The sequence below is a fragment of the Amaranthus tricolor genome, chromosome 2 (assembly GCF_026212465.1).
Source record: "Amaranthus tricolor cultivar Red isolate AtriRed21 chromosome 2, ASM2621246v1, whole genome shotgun sequence".
NCBI lineage: Eukaryota > Viridiplantae > Streptophyta > Magnoliopsida > Caryophyllales > Amaranthaceae > Amaranthus > Amaranthus tricolor.
The window spans coordinates 29,795,493-29,815,111 of NC_080048.1; the positions used below are offsets into that span (position 1 = coordinate 29,795,493).

The following is a 19,619-nucleotide window of genomic DNA, read 5'->3' on the forward strand; positions in this document are numbered from 1 at the left end:
TGTGGAATTGATTCGAATTCTACTTGACAATGAGAGCACACAAGGGAAGGAGCAATGTAACGATTATAGCGGGTCTTATTCACAGCCAAAGAGCCCTTACACGCCCGCCATAGGAAATATTTGAGTTTTAGGGGTCCCTCTAAACTCCAAATTCTATCCTAACAGACATTTAGACCTCCATGAGCTACGAGGTTAGTCGAATTACACACGCCGCCAATATGCCGATTGACATTGAACATACCTGTGATGAACATTAGATATCAGAGAAGAAAAAGCCTCCGCACATATAATAAACAAGTAGAGAGAGATAGGATCTCCTTAACAAATCCCCCTAGTCGGGGAAACATGCCCAAAAATGTGCCTATTGAGCCTAAAAGCAAAAGAAACACTAGAAATGCAGCTAATAATAATCCTTCGAACCCAACAGTCACTAAAACTCATGCACAACATTATCCTTTCCAAGAAGCCCCATGCAACTTTGTCATATGCCTTACTCATATCGAGTTTCAAAGCAAAATAATGTTTGTCTCGACCTCTTTTTCGTTTCATAACATGGAAAGTCTTAAAAGCCACAAGTGCATTATCAGTGATGATGCATCGAGGAATAAAAGCACTTTGGTTTACCGAGATGATATCATTAAGGAACGGTTTGAGTCTGTTAGCTAGGAGTTTAGAGATGGTCTTATAGATAACATTGCAACAATTGATTGGACGAAAATCAGAGAGGGTTTGAGGATCATGGATCCTGGGGATCAGAGAGATGTAAGTTTTGTTTATCCACTTCAGGTCATATAAACCGCTCCACCAACTCATAACAAGAGCAAAGACATCCTCACCAATAATGTCCAAGAATTTTCAGAAGAACAAAGCATGAAAACCATTAGAACCAAGAGCCTTTGTTCGGTGCATTTGAAAAAGAGCTCTTCAATCTCCTCAGTCGTAGGGTATGCATCCAAGACTACATTCATAGACTCGGTTACCACTGGAACCGTATCTTGTAAGGCTTCATCATAACCCAATGGGGACGACGTACTAAAAAGTTCTTCAAAATATGCAGTTATAAGCCTTTCGAGGTTAGCTTTACTAGTATACCTGTTTCCAATAGTATCAGTAAGACTTCAAATGCTATTTCTTTTTCTCTGAGAAGAAGCCTTACGAAGAAAGTATTTGGTATTTTGGTCCCCATCTCTAAGTTGGCTCGAGCATGCAGAAACCAATAAGACTCCTCGAGAAGATTTAGATCATCAAGTTCATCAGCAGCTAATTTCTTGTAGGTATTAATCATACAAGCATCAGGAGAACACTTTTAGGCTTTAGCTCAATCTTTCTCTGTTTTTCTAACTCTTTTTTTTACATCACCAAAAGAATGTTTTGCCCAAATAGCTAACTGTAATGAGCAACGGTCAATGCGATAATGAATATCATCCCCTAAGTTTTCATTCTATGCTTTGGACACAATCTCCGTACAATCATCACTAGAGAGCCAAAGAGACTCGAATTGGAACGGTCTTTTACCATCACTCCAATCAAAACTCACACATGAATCAAGGAAAATCGGAGCATGGTCCAACCTATATATAGGATAATGACGAACATCAACATTAGGGTAGTAAGAAAGCCATTGAGAAGAAGCAACAAACCTATCAAGATGTTCCCAGATGAGAGTACAAGGATTATTACCCGTCTTCCAATTAAAAGAACTTCCACGATAACCGAGGTCTTATAGGCCACAATCATCAAGACATCTTCTAAAAGCATTCATATCATTATAATTACGACGAGCACCCCCATCTTTTTCCATGGCTGATAAAATTTCATTAAAATCACCAAAATAATGGAAGGCATCACGAGCATCATGATTAATAGAGCGAAGCAGATCCCAAGTTTGGCACTTATTTGTATGATCAGGCTGCCCGTACATTGCTCACGCAGACCAACAGAAATCGGTCCCCGGGTCATTCACTTCCACAAAAACATGATGTTGAGAATAGGAAATCAAAGATACTTCTATGTCTCTCCACCACAAACCCAAACCTCCTGATTACCATTACTATCAAAAACCTCATTACTAAAACCACACTTAGTACAAATGTGATTGAGTCTCTGCTTGTCAATCATTGTCTCCATAACAAAGACAATATCGAGCTGCTCTCTCCAACACAAGGAACAGAGAGAACTAACTGTCAAGGGATTGCCTAACCCTTGACAGTTCCAACTGAGGATTTTCATTGATCTTCTCGGGATTTGGCATCCGTAACCACCGCTACTTAACTCCTAGAAGTCTCATCAATAACCGGACCAAAGCAAACTTTTTTACTATCCCCTTCAAAGTCTTCTATATTAACATCATCATCCCCTAACTTACGTTTACCTGGACCCTCACCATGCATAAACGCACTATTGATTGTGAGCAATGAGGGTAAAGAAGATTGATAGTTCAAGACCCCCCCCCCCCCCACATCATGTTTCCATCGGAGTTTAACACATTTTTTGGTCTTCCCCTTTATCAAACTAGGGTTCAAAGCTAAAGAACCAGTTACCACATGATTATCCACTCCCTCAGCAAGCATATTATTAAATCTAGAGCGAGAAAGAGGTGAAGGACATACAATACCAATAAATTGAGAGACAAGTATCGGGCCGCTGCCAACCACGGTGGAGATATTGCAAGTGTCAGGTTCATGCGCAAGGTTGCCAACATTATCAAGTTCATAGGTGTTACAGGTTGGTTCCTCGTCTGATATGGAGATCGAAGTCTTCTCTTCGTTCTTCTTAGCAGACTCATTATTTGTTTCAACCAGCAAAGAATTCCCAGAAGGAGCTAACACTGGTTTGGGCACAAAAATCAGTTTCTTTCCAGCACTAGTATTTTAAATGTCCTCCTTATATTTATTTAGGCCCTTTTCTAGGAGAAACTTTGAGAAACAAACCCCAACCATGACCAAGATCTCTCTCTTCATCAGGGACAATAGAATAGTCTCTGTCTGTATGTGTCGTGGTATCGCACAAAAAGCAAAAATGTGGTAGGCGCTCGTATTTAAAATCAATTTTTAGCACATTATTCCCTTGAGTTTTAATGCGTTGGTGTCGTTTGAGGGGGTTGGTGACATTTAGAGAAACCCTAACCCTACGATACGGATTCACATCTAGAATATCCTCCTCGATCTCCAAAACTTTGCGCAATCCCCAAGCAATAGACTAATCCTATCATCAAATCTGTAGCCAAAAGGCAAATTATTCAACCTAATCCAAAAAGGTGAAGAATTCAAAGCGACGTCAGTAGGTTGCAATTCTTCAGAGATTTCTTGAATAACAAGCAAGCGGTTATCAATGCACCAAAGTCTACCTTTGAGAACCTTGTACTTTTTTTTACCTTCTCACCTTTATTTTACTTGTACTTCTTTTTCTCATTTGATAATCTCGATTACTTCGCAAAAATTACTTTCTTTCTTTCTTACATAATTGGAATGACCTACGACCACATAACTCTTTAGCAAGAGTAATGTTGAAAATTTTCCACTATTAAACCAAATTTACGATACTTTATTACACCTATAAACTTTGATTAATCTCTTTTAGTTTTCCACAATTAGCACTTACTGTCCATTTAGTAGTTGATATTACATTACTAATGCGGATAAATGTTATTAACCCAATAAAAAAATGTAGGAGAGTCAAAAATTAAACTCAAAAATTCCAATTTAAAAATTATACTCTTACCATTAAGCTATACATTACATTAATTTTTTTTTGTTTAATTACTTATATTAGGGTTGATAATTTCTAAAAATTATAGTGATTTTATTACCCCACTTCTCCTTAATATATTTTCGGTAATTGAAATGGATACAATTAATTAATGACTAAATCAGGTTTAGTTCAAACATGTGTCCGTAAGTAAGAGATATTACTAGGATTATGAGGTTTGTTCTAGTTATCCAACTAATCTTGCAATAAAACCACTTCTTCAAAATGCCAATATGACCTGTATAATCAACAAGGGTTAGGAGAATCTGGAATGGGTTTTCGAACCTACTCCGACACCCAAGTCAGTGTTTATATGATAAGGTTTGCCTAATAAGTTATCTCCAAGTGCACAATGGCTTTAGATTGGTGGATATTATTAGAGTCTTTTATAGCATAAGACTTTAATGTATATAATTAATGAATAAAATCTTGTCTTATTCACAGGGACGACCCTGAGATAATAGGGGTCCGGGGCGGAAAATAATTTACGAACTCTAACTATTTTTTTAAAGGTATTGGTCGTAATTATATCATTCCTTCATTCCATATTACTTACGATTGATAATGTTATTTCTTCAAATAACATGTTGCTATCAAATAGAATTAAAATAGAAAGAAGGAAATATAAAATATAAAAAAAAAAATTAAATCTATAATGTTGGAAAAGAAAAATAAAGTATGTACCAATACATAATATAAAATCAAACAAAGATATTTCTAAGAGCAATTTTGATTGCAAAATCACTAATATAACAATGTATAAATCAAGAGAAGTTTTCTTGTACTAATTATTGTAGAGCAATTAGCTAAATAAATCTGCATTATATTGATAGAGTCAAGACCAAAAAAACATGATTTAAAAAATGAGATTGCACAACTCAAAATTTACTTATCTCTGCAATCAATCAAATATTTTATCAAAATATTATAAGTTCAAATGACCACATAAAAGTCAATATAACAAATTCACAATTCTATTTATCATCAAATAGCAAAGAGAAAATATTACACTCACAAGTTTTCATCAAATCAATAAATATAAAATTAGTCAAATAGATTTTGAGGATTCAGTCACACAAGTAAACCCATAAGAAAACTAAAAATAGTATAATTGTTAAATAATATTTAAAAATATTATAATTCTCAAATAATATTTATCGAATGTGCGTGTTCCTTTGTGCTTATTCGAACAGTTACTTTGTTTAATTATCTTAAACAATGAAAATTAGCAATAACTTTGACTTAGCTTGATGGTAAAGCATTAGGCCTCTTTACACGTGGCTTGGGTTTGATTCCTAGCAAAAGCAATAAGGTAACTTTTTGGTGGGCCTTGGGCGTAAGCCTAACTTGCCCTTGCCCAAGGCTAGCATTGCTTATTCAATAAATATTCATCAATAGTCAAATAATTGTTTAATGATCAATGAAATATTTTCAGTTTTCAATCAATGCACAAGCAATAAATTACTTGATTCTTGTGTTAAGTAAATTGAATTTCGGTTACCTTATTTATGGTGTGGCTTAGGGGTATTTATAGTCCTTTATTGGGCTGTCATAGAATGTCTCAATTGCCTTCTGCAGATGTCATTTGCCATCCAAAAAATATTGCTTTGTATTTTCTGTTATAACTGCTGACGTGAAAGGTTCTCATTGGTCTCTAAAAGAGTTACCTTCTTAGGAATTGACATTCGTCCCTCTTCATAAAAAGCAACCTCTTACCATTACTACTTGAGTGATCTATGCACTGTACATGTACAAAGCACCCTCCTTTTATTTTATTTTTTTACTTTTCCCTTCTTGGTTAAGTAATTTTTGCCTCCCAATCACTAATATTTTTGTCCTGAATTATCAACTAATGTTGCAACCTGAATAATTAATACGTATTTTATCCCTAAATTAGTGTCACTGATCTGGACACATGCAATATTACAATCTAAAAAATTATAACTCTAATCAGTAAACCACATGTGTATGTAATTATTAGACAATATTGGAACTCTAACGGCCCGCTTCGTTTAATGGTATTAAATTGTGGTAATGAGAATGATTTACAGTGTAAAATCTCATCAAAAGTTCCATGTCATTTCTATGGTAATGAAACTTTGATCACAAAAAAAGTTTTTTTGTTCACAAATTTCTATTACCATCTAATACCACATCTCCCAATGGTTATGCATTGGAAAGAAATTTATAAAGAAAATGAGATGATTGAAGTTAGACAAGCATGAACATCAAGGTAGCAATAGATTTTTCGACGAAAATTACACAAATTTTTATTCTTATTACCACCGTTTAATATCACCTACCAAACGGACAGTATATGATGACCCTAATATCTTAAGGGGTTGGACTACTTAGGCCCTAACAATTGATTAAGTGCCTATCCACAGGAATCGAGAAATGGCCAGGAAAACAGATACATAGCCACAATTACAGAGTTCCTGATCCATTTAAGAACCAGGTATTTTCTCCGTTAGCTTCAAATTACTCATTTATGAAACTGTCTCTTAGTGAGATGACCTTAGAATAATCAACCCATATGTACATGGTTATAGGCTATTAAACTTATATGTGAAGCATGTCTTATATGTACACCAATTTGTTTAAATATATTATAAAAAAACTAGATAAAAACAGTTCAAATTGTATAATACAGAATACTAACCATGATTTACTAAATCATATGAATAGGTAGTAGTTGTGATTGGAAATGGGGCAAGTGCATTCGATATATCACGTGATATTTCAAAGGTTGCTAAAGAGGTTCATCTTTCTTGTAGATCACCACCCAATTTAAAATTTTCCAAACTTAATCACTGTCATAATAATTTATGGCAGCACTCTGCTGTAAGTGCCTAATCTTATTCTTGTTTTACTGTCATTAATTAATTGTCCTCGATACTTATTAATTATTGTTCCATCCGTTTCATTTCCAAAGTTATATTTTGTAATATATTAAATTACAATCGTATACTAGTTAAAATATACTTTATTTATATTAGTTTTGATATATAGAAATTTAATAAATATATTGTTCATAATTTTTGGTAAAAAAAAATATTTATACATGTTTGTCAAAAAGAACCAATTCATTCTAAACCTTAAGCTTATGGTTGAATCCCTAAAATATCTTATATATTTTAACATGACTCCTATCACACGAGAGCCTTTTGGCTAGAAGTGTGGATGTACTATACACCATTTGTGAGTAAGTATTTGAATTGTTTGCCGGTTGCTCTTTTTTTACCTAACAACAAAATTTATCCCTACTTCTTTGTTTTGATGATATTTCCACTTATAATAATTTTCAACAAAACCCTTTCTCAAGATGTTTTCTTATTTCATTTGGTTCTTATAAAAATAGTTTTCGCACTTTTTACAACATCTTATCTCAAAAGTCAAACTATTTCTCTTAGCAAAATCCAAAAACTCTTCTAACCCTTTTGTTAATCTTAAACTAAACTTTCCATTATTTCATTTGTTGTACATTCAACTTCTTTCATCAATAACATTCATTTTTAACACCTATTATAATAATATAATTGTTAAATTAATTAATAAAGTGAAGGAAAAATTATCAAAATAATCCAACTTTTCATTCATTCGCTACGAATAATCCCACCTTTAGATTTTTTTCTAATAATCCAATCTTTTGTATGTTTTTTCTCTCAGTTACCCAGTAACCTAAACTACCATATCCTCACCCCTTAAACCACCACAACTTCATCCCTCTCTTCACCCACATGGTATCTTGAGAGCAAATACTTATTAAAGATGAGATTATTAAAAATTAATCAATAAATAGAAATATTCGTAGTAGATGAGTGAAAATTTAAATTATTTTCGACAATTTTTCCTAAAATAAATTAATCAAATAACTATGTAAACATATAAAACAATTAATAATGACAATGAAAAAAAAAAACAAATAACGTACTAAATTATAAAAGTTTAGAATTACCAACCTCTTTCAAATCCCGCTTTTGTTTCCAGAATATAATAATGAAAGCAAATGGCTGATTTATTTAACAAAAAATACGGCGATGATTAGGCTACCACCCACCCCATCGCTATATTTTAAATTCAAATTTTAAAAGATTAAGGAGAAATGGCGACAAGTATTTGGTTGAATTGGTTTCTTAACATGGTATTAGATGCTAACGTGATAAGAAGTCACGGGTTCGGACTTCAACCACCCCTCATTTAAAATGGGCTTTCGTGTGAGGGTGCGAAATATTTCACTTAATTTTGAGAAATAGTTGAGATTCAAACTCGTAATTTCTATCATATACGTATTTATTTAGTTATAATTATATTCTACATATAATGCAAAAGATATAAATAGATTATTTACTTAACAATGTTGAGGTTTAAATTATACTTTGAAAATTGTGCTTAATATCAAAAGTAACTAATATCGTAAAACGAAAGGATTAGTTAATTAAAGTGTGGGTTTGATTTGGTGTTGATAGATACGTATGGCTAAAGAAGATGGTATAATAGATTTTGAAGATGGTTCATCAATCGAGGCCAACGTACTTATACATTGCACTGGGTATGTTATACATGTTTCGGACTTGCATGCTCCCTTGTGGGCTTGTGGCCAAGTGTAATAACCTATTTATTATTTGATTTGATTTTTCAGGTATAAATTTTACTTTCCATTTCTTAACACAAATGGAATTGTGAGGGTTGATGATAATCGAGTTGGACCATTATACAAGCATGTATTCCCTCCAGAGCTTGCTCCTTGGCTTTCTTTTGTAGGTATACCTCTAAAGGTATATATTTTATCTTAACTTCATTTCATATTTAGGGCATATTTCATAATTAATTTTATAGTTGACTTTTGGCTTTTGACTTTTTGATTAAGAAATTAGCCATTCACATTAAAACCAAAAATTATTAGATGTTTTAAGTAGATTTTTCTTTAACTTTAGCTTTTTAATTCACTTTTTCTCTAATAAACAGCCAAAAGTTAAAAATAAGTTTTTACGACACATCTCCATAATAATTATCTATAACATTTGCTTAACAATTAACGAAAAAGTAAATGCTACCAACCGTAGAAAATAGTGGGTTATAAAAGTAATACAAGAATGGAGAAGCAAATATGATTTCAAAGAAACTTGAAGTACTTTTTTTTTATTTTTTTTTTTTTATGTTGATTTCATCCACTAAACAAGAGTTATAAGACATTTATAGTGTTGTAAAATGTCGGTTAATATTACAATTCACTTTCCAAATAATTATAACAAAATTAACTAAAATTCCGACCAGCTAGCTAGATAGAAGATAGTTTTGGTAGTTACATTCATGTTAAAAGAAATTTTTAGATAATATTTAATTAGATTATTTCAACAAGAGCTGGTCTAAAAAACCAACAATCAACAGTAAAAGATAACAACTAAACACATCTTAATTTGTTTTTTTATTAATTTAAATTTTTGAAATGGTATGAGAACATGTTGGAATGATTTAAATTATAGATTATAAGTTTTGAGATGTTGGAACTACAATCAAAGTGGATTGCAAAGGTATTATCAAGAAAAGCAGGCCTACCTTCTAAGGAGGAGATGATGAGAGATGTGCAAGAATATTATCAACAAATGACAGTATTAAGACTGCCTAAACATCTCACTCATTATAGCCACAATTTTGAGGAGGTATTGTATAATTCATTTATTTATGTTATTTTTATAAAACAAAATAAAAAACAACAAAATTGACATAATGATCTCATCTATTTTCCATCTATTAAACATAAACTCACTTTTTAATGATTTTTAAATAATCTCGTCTATGGCTTTTGTTTGTTAAAAATAATTCATCCATGATTTGTTTTGATGAAAATAAACCACCTAGATTGACTATTAGCAAATATGATGTCATAATCATAGTGTAAATTAAATGTGGTAATGTAATAGTGATGCGGTTGCCATATGATATCCCTTAATATTTTCCATGAAGCGATTTTTTAACACCTTTGCGGAGAATATTAATTTGTTATTTTTGAAGACCTTTACAATGCGGACGACGCGATGCGATGTCGCTACACTATGGTCCAGACCCGTATCTAAGCAGGGGCAAGTGAGGCAATGGCCCTAGGCCCCATATTTTCAAAAACTAATTTATTAATTTTTATACTATTAAGATTTAAACATATTCAAAAGAACCGAAAAAGTGAATGATGAGCGAGTTAGGCGGTTATAATTTTACTAAGGCAGAATAATAAGGGGAATATTAGATTGATAAACGATAGATGTCATTTGTTCGACAATAGGAAACTTTTTCTAGGGAATGTACTTTTAATTGAAACTATAAAATTAAAATTTTTCTAAACTTCTTTATATATCTAGGTAAATTCTACGTGGTAACCCTGAGATATTGGGTTTTTCACGTGAAAACCAAATTTTTTTTAAAATTTATACGGTAACCCTGAAGTTTACTTAATTCATCATCCATGACCTTTTTACATAAAAAAGATTAGAATACATTAATTTACTAAGGTTAAAGCATCTTGCACAAATAAAGAATTTGAATTCACCTTATTTCCCCAATTCAACTCTCCCAACATCACATAACCCCATTTCACCCTGATTCCCCTAAATAAACTATAATTAAGCTTGTTATTAGTATCTTAGCTATGATGGAGAGTTTACATAAATTATTAACTATCAACTAATATAAGATGTGATTATAGACTTTAAAATCATTGCTAATTATCTCATTAGTATTTTCGAGCTCATTGTAATATCTTTATAGAAATATTTTTGTTTCTTCATTTTTGATGTCAAGTACCTAACAACATAGGACTTATAAGAATCTCTGTTTATTGTTTTAAGATTATGTTTTAGAATTTTTTATAAAAAGGCCCAAAGTTTTCTTTTTGCTTATGACTATGTATTTTGAGAAACAGCACTGCTATGGTTATAATAGCGGATTAGAAATATATGAGATTGTTAATGTCCTATTTCTAAAGAATTATTTGTAACAACCCATTGATGTATCTAAAATATTTGGTTTGCTAATATGTTTGTGGGTTTAAGTACATGGACTGGTTAGCAGTAAAAGCTGGAACTTCATCAATGGATTGGAGAAAAGAGTTGTTCAAAGAGTGTGTTAAATGTGTGCAACGCAATGAGGATCAATTTAGAGACGATCCCATGTTCCTAATCAGGTATAAATTAGTTTGTGTTCGGTGTCAATCTGATCAATTTAGCTTTTTAAATATTATGTTGATCTTTCTAATTGTCAATCTTATTTGATAATTCATTTTTGCAAGAAAAAAATGGGGAATTTTAATGTCATGACCTGAAGTTAATGGATTTTTTATGTGATGAATAAATGTTTTTTGATCTGCATGGTGATCTTAAGTGATTATGTTTCCATTTGATGAATAAATGGTTAATGGTTTTGTTAAATTTAGGTAATTATTATCAATAATAATGACTTTTAATAAAACAAACATCGTACTTAATGACCTTTATACGTCATGTTTTTAAAAATCTTTGTTCAAAATGAATAATTAATTTAACAAAAACTTAATGTTTTGTCTATCACGTAATGGAAAACTTCAAAGCTTGGAGTTACAAATGGATTTAAAAAATTAATTCAGAATTTTCAAGTAAAATTTTAAAAATTATATAACGTTGACAAGTGGGGATAGTATGGATTAAGTACATTAGAAATGATAATTGTGACAATACAACTATTTTGTTCGTGTTACTAATACAATCCTACTATTTTTTGGTTCAAAGACCGAATAATCTTACTTTTCAATTAGTACCTAAAATTCCAATTTTTAGTTACATTCCTTGCAAGTATGCTAGATAAATTGACAGTTTCTAAAGAACATTAAATTATTAACAATTTCAATGGAAAAATATGGATAATCAATACTAATATCAATTAATTAGGGCTAGAATTTGCTATCAATCCCTAACATGTATGTACGATGCCTTACGTTATTGTACAATAATTTTTACATCTCATAGGGGCATGTGGTATGACACAGGATCAAACAGGGTGTTGAATGGAATGGGAAGTAAGCACGATAGACTCTACTACCTCCGGAATATATCAAGCTCAATTCAGAATGTTACGATTGCTAGAGAATCTCCTTGTTTGTTTCTTTCGCAATCTTATTGTGTACAAGCACGATTACAAATTTATCATACGTCACTATTTTAAAACTTGGTGAAGTTATCTCTTCTGTTCGTAATGATGCAGGTAGCTCAAATTCAGACTGTCATGTATATTTTCTCAACATAATATTTCCTTTAAATAATAACATTGATTTATAAATGAATTAATTCATACTAATATATTTGAAATGAAAGCCTGAAAGAGGTTCAACAGTGAAAAACAAAATGAAAATTAAAGTAAAAGATAAACAAAAGTGTTTATGATGTATCTTGGATACCTCCCCCTCAAATGTAGTTTTATTAGATTGAAATTCAACTATTACAATGTAATAAACCTTCCCTTATCTTGAGAACAATCTCTCAAGATCACAAATACTAAAGCAAAATAAGAATACTTTCAAGTTTTAACAATGCAATAGCCCTCTCAACAAAATGCGTGTTTGTGGTGATTTGATTCTAAGAATGATATACCCTTATATAAAGGCCTATACATCATTTTAGAATCCTCACAGAACTCACCATTAATAGCACATTAACACCCAATATTTAACATAGAAACATACTCTATAATAATGCATGACCATAAAACCATATAAAGCTCACCTTTATTCCTAGTTTAATTGCCTCTTCAATACACCATTAAGTGACACATAAACTCTCATCATAAATTAGCAATTAATTATATATTTAATTGCCTTTTATTGCACCCTTAATATTGCTCTCAACATGCTATGCCTTCTTTTGAGTTATTGAGTTACTACCATCACACATAGCTAATTTGACACTTTACTAACAATATTATCGAGTCTTAATAGAAATAAAGGCACATATCAACATTTTTACTGATTAGTATTATGGAGGTTTTTTTGATTGTTTATATCATGTATTTCCATGTTTGATAGACAATTTCCCCAATAATAAAAAGTTGTATGAATTATAAAAAATTTTATGAAGTGATAATGGTATTGTATTTCTCATTACACTATTTTGTGAGACCTAAGTTGATCAAACACCAACTTTGAGATATATTCACATTACATACTAGTTATTTTTTAATTAAAATTGCAACATTAAGCAAATTTATATGAGAGTTTTGGGAAGAAAATATTGCAATCTCAATGAGATGGAGGATGTATGTTCTAGATAAAGGCTTACTGTCTCACAGTGGTGGAACCAGTTGAGTATCCGGGTAGACACTGATTTTATAAAAAAAATAAGTAATGGAGAACTAGCTAGCACTACAAGAAAAATGGTCTTGGGCGTCAAATTTATCAACTTATGAGCGTCATATTGGAATGTGTGGCACAAAGATAACTTAGGGCATCATCCTAAACGGACGAAGCACAAAAGTGGTGTTTAGACGACAAATACTAAACATGTCGCCCAAGGTAGCATTATGGGCACATATTTTTAATTTGTCGCCCATAAACCAAACTTGAAAACAAAAATTTTCGGTCCCTCCTTAAAGGTCCCCAATTCCCGCCCATTCTTCAGAACCTAAAAGCCCTAATTTAGATCCCCTAACCCTAAAAGCCCCAAAAAAAACCCAGTAAACTTCTCTCATCATTGCTGCTTTTCATCACCACAGCTGCTCTTCCAGCCTACCGGCGCCACTTTTGCTGGTTTGCATTTTCATCTTCATTTTAGGTTTATTCCATCTTCAAGCTTCTCTTACATGGCTGTTGCTCTGCACGTTTTTTGGATAACTTTGTTAGATTATATATTTCGTTTCTTTAATTTTGTTTTTTTGATTTTGGTTTTTTGGTTTCTTTAAATTATTTTTTCTGATTTTCTTTTCTTTTGTTAACTATATGAATTGAACAAAAATGGGTTAGGGTTTGACTGATGGACGAAATGATGGCTCATGGAAGTTCGATGTCAATAGCAACCCTCCGAGTGGTTGTCGTTGTTCATGAAAAGGAGCTTGATTATGAATTTTTCACCATTGACATGAAATCTGGTGCTCATAAACAATAACCTTTCATCTCCCTTAACGTAATTTTTCTTTACTATATTCTTCTCTTGATGCTCATATTCATATATTTCTTAATTTATTGATTGATTCATGTCTGCAATTACTCTTTGATTGAAGCACAAGTATGGATTTGTATCTATTCTGAAAATTACTGAAAATTTGAAGTTTTCTTTGATATGCTTTTGTTTGTAACCGTTGATTGGTATCCAATTGACGAACGTAATCCTGTGCTAGTAGGTTATAAAGTAGAAAGGCCATTTCATCCTGATTCTCAGATGAATGTGTGGTAGTTGTGAATAATATGATTTTAAACAGGTTCTTAGACTTAGAACAATGTATACTTGATTTTAGTAGTTCGTAAAAACTTCAGTGTTGTATGAAATTTCTAAATTGTCTTGTCAGGCTTCGATTATTTCAGTCTTCCCTCCTTGCCTGTAGGGTTCGTTTAGCTTACGCTCGGATCACAAAAATTAGCATTTGTTATTAAACAGTAAAATGTACTTAATTCATATTTGGGTTGTCGTCATTGTTGTTGAGTGTTGATAGAAGTTGTGATTATCATTATTAAGTTTGATAATTGTGGTTGTAAGTTGTCCAACTTATTAATTCTATGCTTCTAAATTATTAGTTAGAAATTTTATGAATTTTTTTATCATTATCTATAACTTCTTCTACTATTATGAAAATAAAACAATGAATTACAATTGAGAATTATTGTAACATTCCGAAATTTCAAAGATACATTATTATTATTTATTAGAGTTGATTAAATAATGAGGCTAGGTAATATTTTTTATAATGGGATAATAATTAAATATTTTGAGCTTAAGTTTATGGGCCTCATTATAATTACCCTATTAAGAGGTTAATCCTAACTCTAATTATTACTAATATAAATATGTTCACTTTTAATCCTAATTTTTCTTTTCACTCTTATTTTTCTGGGTAGGATGATGTTAATGATGATGATGATCTCTTCACTTTCCTTCATTTGGATTAATCCTGAAAGTTAATAGGAGGTTGAATACTCTCTAGAGGTGGGGTGAATAGAGAGTTTGGGCTTTTAAAACTTTTCTGGCAGTTTGTCTCAAGAGTTTGAGGAGTCTGTCAAAACTGTCTTCTGAAACAGCTTTGAGCTAATTCGTAAACACTAATCGTATGTGCGGAAAATAAACTTTAAAGAATAACACACGATATGTTAACGAGGTTCGGTTCTAACTAACCTACTCCCCGCCTATGGGTTCTCTTTCAACCCGTAGGATTTCAACGCCTTTTATTAATCCGACTTTAATACAACCAAGAAGATCTCACTATCTCCTCTCACCACGTTCTTCCCCTTGAAGAACCGTATTACAAGTCCCTTTAATAAAAGCAAAATCCCAAATCTCACAATAGAGATTTACAAGTTGAACACTTTGAAAAGTATTCTTGATTAGGCGTATTAAACTTTATCTAACTCTTTTTAAACTCTTAAGCCTATTACAAAATGTAAGAGTTAGATGAACTAAGAATTACAACTCTTTAAACACTTAGAGAATTTTAAAACAAGAGAGAAAGTTGTAAGAAGTGGTGCGTCAAGATGTATCCTTAGTTCTGGAAGGAAGCCTCATATATATAGTGTTACGCCTCAACACATCTTCAAAAACAAGAAGGCTCCTATCCGTTATTTTCTGTTGACCTGGTCATTCAGCGCCTGACTTCAAGATCTTGAGATTATCTTCAAACTGACGTGTACTGACAGCTTAATAATAATTTCGTCATTGTGTTTGTAATTGTTCAATACTATGCTGCCACGTTAGTTCTTATACAAGATAATGAATAATAATAAGCACAAACCAGATTTATCAACATTTAAATAACCATTTAAATTAATTCCTATTTTTTAGCATCGTTACTTTCTATTTTTAGTATAAATTCAAATCTCATCCAAATAATAGAAAATCTAGATCTTGCATAATTATTAAATATAGCCGTGTACAATTAATAATAAAACATGTGTACCTTGTACTATATTTATTCATCAAATTAATTTTAACCACATATTTAAATCTAAGTTTAAATATAAGATATTTAAACGTTAATCAACAACATATAAAATATTCAAACTTAATTTTAAATAATATCCAATGTTAATTTTAATGAACCTTGACCTATTAAAATATTTCAAATATAATTACGAAACTAACCTGATTGTAAACATAATTATCTTCAAGACTTTGAAATATATTTCAGAACTTATAAAATCAACTTTAAAATAAACTTAAGTTCTTTAAGCATATTCCATCGACTTCAATCTTAAATATATAAATCAAACGCATATCAAATATGATTTTAGACTTACTTAAACAATTAAATGTAATTACTTAATTTATTTGTTTAAACAATATGTGTTTTGAATTATCATCATTCAAGAGAATTAAGTCTTCAATCTTCTCTTATTATTTAAGAGAGTTAAGTTTTCAAATCCGTTTAATCATTTAGCAATATCTACACCTTGTTTATTTTTTCCAGTAATATCATAAAATTCAGATTGAATTTGGTGAGTATACGGCTGCCGCATACTAACTTCCTGTTGTTCTCTCACGCGACATACCAGGAAGGTAAATTTTTTTTTTCTTTTCCTTTTTCTTTTGGTTTAATTTTTTTTATTATTATCATTATTATTATTTGTTTTTTGTTTTGTTTTATTTTTTTTTTTCGTCTTTTGAAATTTTAACCATTGAATTCCTTAATGTACTACTCATTAATAACGTTTTTTTTATACTTTATTTTCTCACTTTTTTCTTATTATAATCTTGAGTGGCGAATCCCTTTTAATAAACATATTTCGATGATTCGAGCGGGTTAAATCTAATATAAATTAAGAGTCGAGATACAATTATGAGTATTATAACTGGGTAATAAAACTAAGTATTGTTACATTAGTTATGCGGGAAGATATATATGAGATAATGAGGGTTGTTTGTAGTCAAAGTATTAATAATCTTAAAATTCGAGTACTAGAGGGGAGATGTAATAGGATAAAATTTAATTGAGTCTAAGTCTTATATGACATAGTGTATATCGATTCAGTTACTTTTAGTAACCGATATTATTGTTTGAATTAGGAGACGACTTCGTAGAAGAACGCTTTTGTTAATCTTAGTAGTTGTTGGTGATCGGTACCTGACAGCTGAGCTACATGTGAGTGGATAGTGTCTCTCTTTCAAAAAGAGAGTGACCAGTCAAATTTTCTATTATATGCAACATAATTGATACTTGAATTTTTGACACGAAAATTACATATTTGATATTATAGATTTGTAATGTGGAGGGATACTTAAAAGACCATGGGTCTATTCTCCTTGATATGATATTGTGAGCACAAGACATTTGGGTCTTTGCTATGATTTTGAGGCGAGTTGCCATTGAGAAGTTGGCTAGCTTTACCCGAGAGAGACATAGTACTAGAGCTATGGAGTATCCTCTCAGATAGATACTTAGTGCGCACGAAGGTTTAGGATTTTGTTTTAATATTATGTGTTATTATCTTCTCCTTGTATGTAAAAGCATGTTTTGATGAAAAATATAAAACAATGTTTTACGTGATGTGTGTCTACTCGCTTAACCTTCCGTGGTTGACACCTTTTCATTTTGATTTTTAGATTGCACGTAAATTGTGGGAGTTGATGATTGATAGTGGGGACATCGTGGAGTGACGTAATATATCATAGTATTTATTTTATGAATTCGTAGTAGCTTTAGTGTAGTATTGAATTTTACTAATAGTTGACAAATTATTGAGTTTTACACAAGAAATAAGGTATAGCATTTGAGATTTATTCTTTTATAGGGTTGTAAATACCTTTGAATTTATTTATATTTGATTTTAAGTTCACATTAATTTATTTATTAAAGTTGAGTTTTACATTTATAGTGCACTTTAGAGATTTATTAAAGTGTAAATTTGGAGTACATTTAATAGCACCTTAACTTAATCTTGTAGATATTAGGTGGGGTGTTATGGGCAACATCTTGGTGTGTAGTACAAGGTGTTGTTTTGGGCATCACCTACGTCGTGTGGCCTAAATTATCCTTTTGAGCGACATAATATAAAGTCATTTTTCTTGTAGTGATAGAGAACCTAGTTAGAGGAGTTGGTGGAGATCTCACTATGTCAGCCTTAAGATCCCGAGATGAAATACCCCCATCACTATTCCCTTTTTTATTTCAAAATTCTTTTTGGGTTATTCAAATTTTAACAAAAGTCATCTTCCATGAATCCTCGATCACATCCAGTTGCAGAAGTTCTAGTAACTTTGTTGTACTATTTAGAGTTCAAATGTGTACACCTGATCAGATCTAGTAGTAAATGTCAAATCTATTTGTTTGATCAAGTAGTACTAGTATATACTAATTTGTCCTTTTGATATGTTGGGAATTATCAGGAGAAGTAGAGAAAAATTATGGAAATAAGCTAGAAAACAGATAAAGTGAGATCAAAAGTATCTACTTGTGTTTTTGTTAGAAAATAAGTACAAAACATCTTTTATACAGCAGAAGAAAAATATCAAATAATAATAGCAACTATTAAAGAGTTACAACCTTTAGCTTTCATCTACTCATAACTCCTACGCTATTTTACTTTAATTATTCTAAACTTAATGATGAGCTTTATTGAATGAGGGAGACTGAAAGTCCTAGTTACTAACACTTATCTTTTAGACTTTTGGTCTTCATTCCAACTAAGTCTCTGACTCTGAGTTTATCAAATCTACCTTTCGAAAGTGGTTTAGTGAAAATGTTTGCTAATTGATCTTTTCAATCTATCTCAACCAGCTTGACTTTATAATTACACTTAGCTTCTCTGACAAAATGATACTTAACCTTGATATGCTTTGTCTATCGATAGAAGATAGGATTCATCGAAATTGCTATTGCATAAGCACTATCGCAATGAATAACGATAGCTCCTTCTTGAACTTCGTCCATATCAGACATAAACTTTCTTAGCCATATTTTTTGGATTTATAGCTTCACAAGCTGCAATGTATTCTACTTTTGCTATAGATTGAGCTATGGTACCTTACTTCAGAGATGACCAAGAAAATATTCCTATTTCTAATGTAAAATTGTAGCCTAAGGTGCTCTTCATATCATCAAGAGACCCTACCTAATCATTGTTTTGAAACCAACTACTCTTGGACTAGCAATTATGATTTCAAACTAAACATCATAGTCTAATATACCCTTCACATATCTAACCGTCTCTTAATTTATTGAACCTAGGTGAAGTTGGCAAGTACTTTGCATGAATCTTGACAAGTAAACTTGCTGTAAACATTATGCTTGGCCATGTTGCAGTAAGATAAAGTAAGCTACTGATCATAGTTCTGTAGATTCTCTTATCAACTTTCTCTTGTCAATCATCCTTGCACAATATTTCATTTAGTTAAAAGTAGAGTTGTGACAAAATTTTACAATTCTCTAGCATGAACTTTTTAATAAGCCTTTTGCGTATCTTTTAGCCAATGAAGATTCCTTCTAAACTTTTATGGACTTTGATTCTAAGAAAATAATTAAAGAATCAAAGATTTGTCATATCAAATTCTTACATGATATTCTTCTTGAAATCTGAAATTAATTCCATGTTGTTGCTTATGATTATTAGATCATCCACACATAAGGAAAGAATTATACCATTATTGTGCTTCTTCACATATAGAGTATGCTCATTAAGACATTTCTCAAACTCTTGATCATCAATTCTACTG

General features: G+C 31.4%; 1 protein-coding gene and 1 long non-coding RNA gene across 3 annotated transcripts in view; both read left to right on the top strand.

The window, feature by feature from the left end:
* LOC130803704 (flavin-containing monooxygenase FMO GS-OX-like 3) overlaps positions 1-12,179 on the top strand; it is a 48,010-nt gene extending 35,831 nt beyond the window's left edge. The window contains exons 2-8 of one of the 2 annotated variants that reach the window (XM_057667907.1): positions 6,135-6,205; positions 6,436-6,591; positions 8,217-8,299; positions 8,390-8,525; positions 9,234-9,410; positions 10,794-10,924; positions 11,742-12,179. In XM_057667907.1, coding sequence (XP_057523890.1) covers positions 6,135-6,205; positions 6,436-6,591; positions 8,217-8,299; positions 8,390-8,525; positions 9,234-9,410; positions 10,794-10,924; positions 11,742-11,937 — 950 coding nt within the window. In that variant the 3' untranslated portion in view covers positions 11,938-12,179. The remainder of the gene's footprint in view (positions 1-6,134; positions 6,206-6,435; positions 6,592-8,216; positions 8,300-8,389; positions 8,526-9,233; positions 9,411-10,793; positions 10,925-11,741) is intronic. The other variant, XM_057667913.1, reaches the window with a different exon arrangement.
* A 1,152-nt stretch (positions 12,180-13,331) lies between these two features.
* Positions 13,332-19,288, top strand: LOC130803741 (uncharacterized). Its single transcript, XR_009039942.1, has 4 exons — positions 13,332-13,538; positions 13,727-13,886; positions 16,378-16,466; positions 19,135-19,288. It is a non-coding gene; the product is annotated as an uncharacterized LOC130803741 (long non-coding RNA).
* The last annotated feature ends 331 nt before the right edge of the window (positions 19,289-19,619 follow it).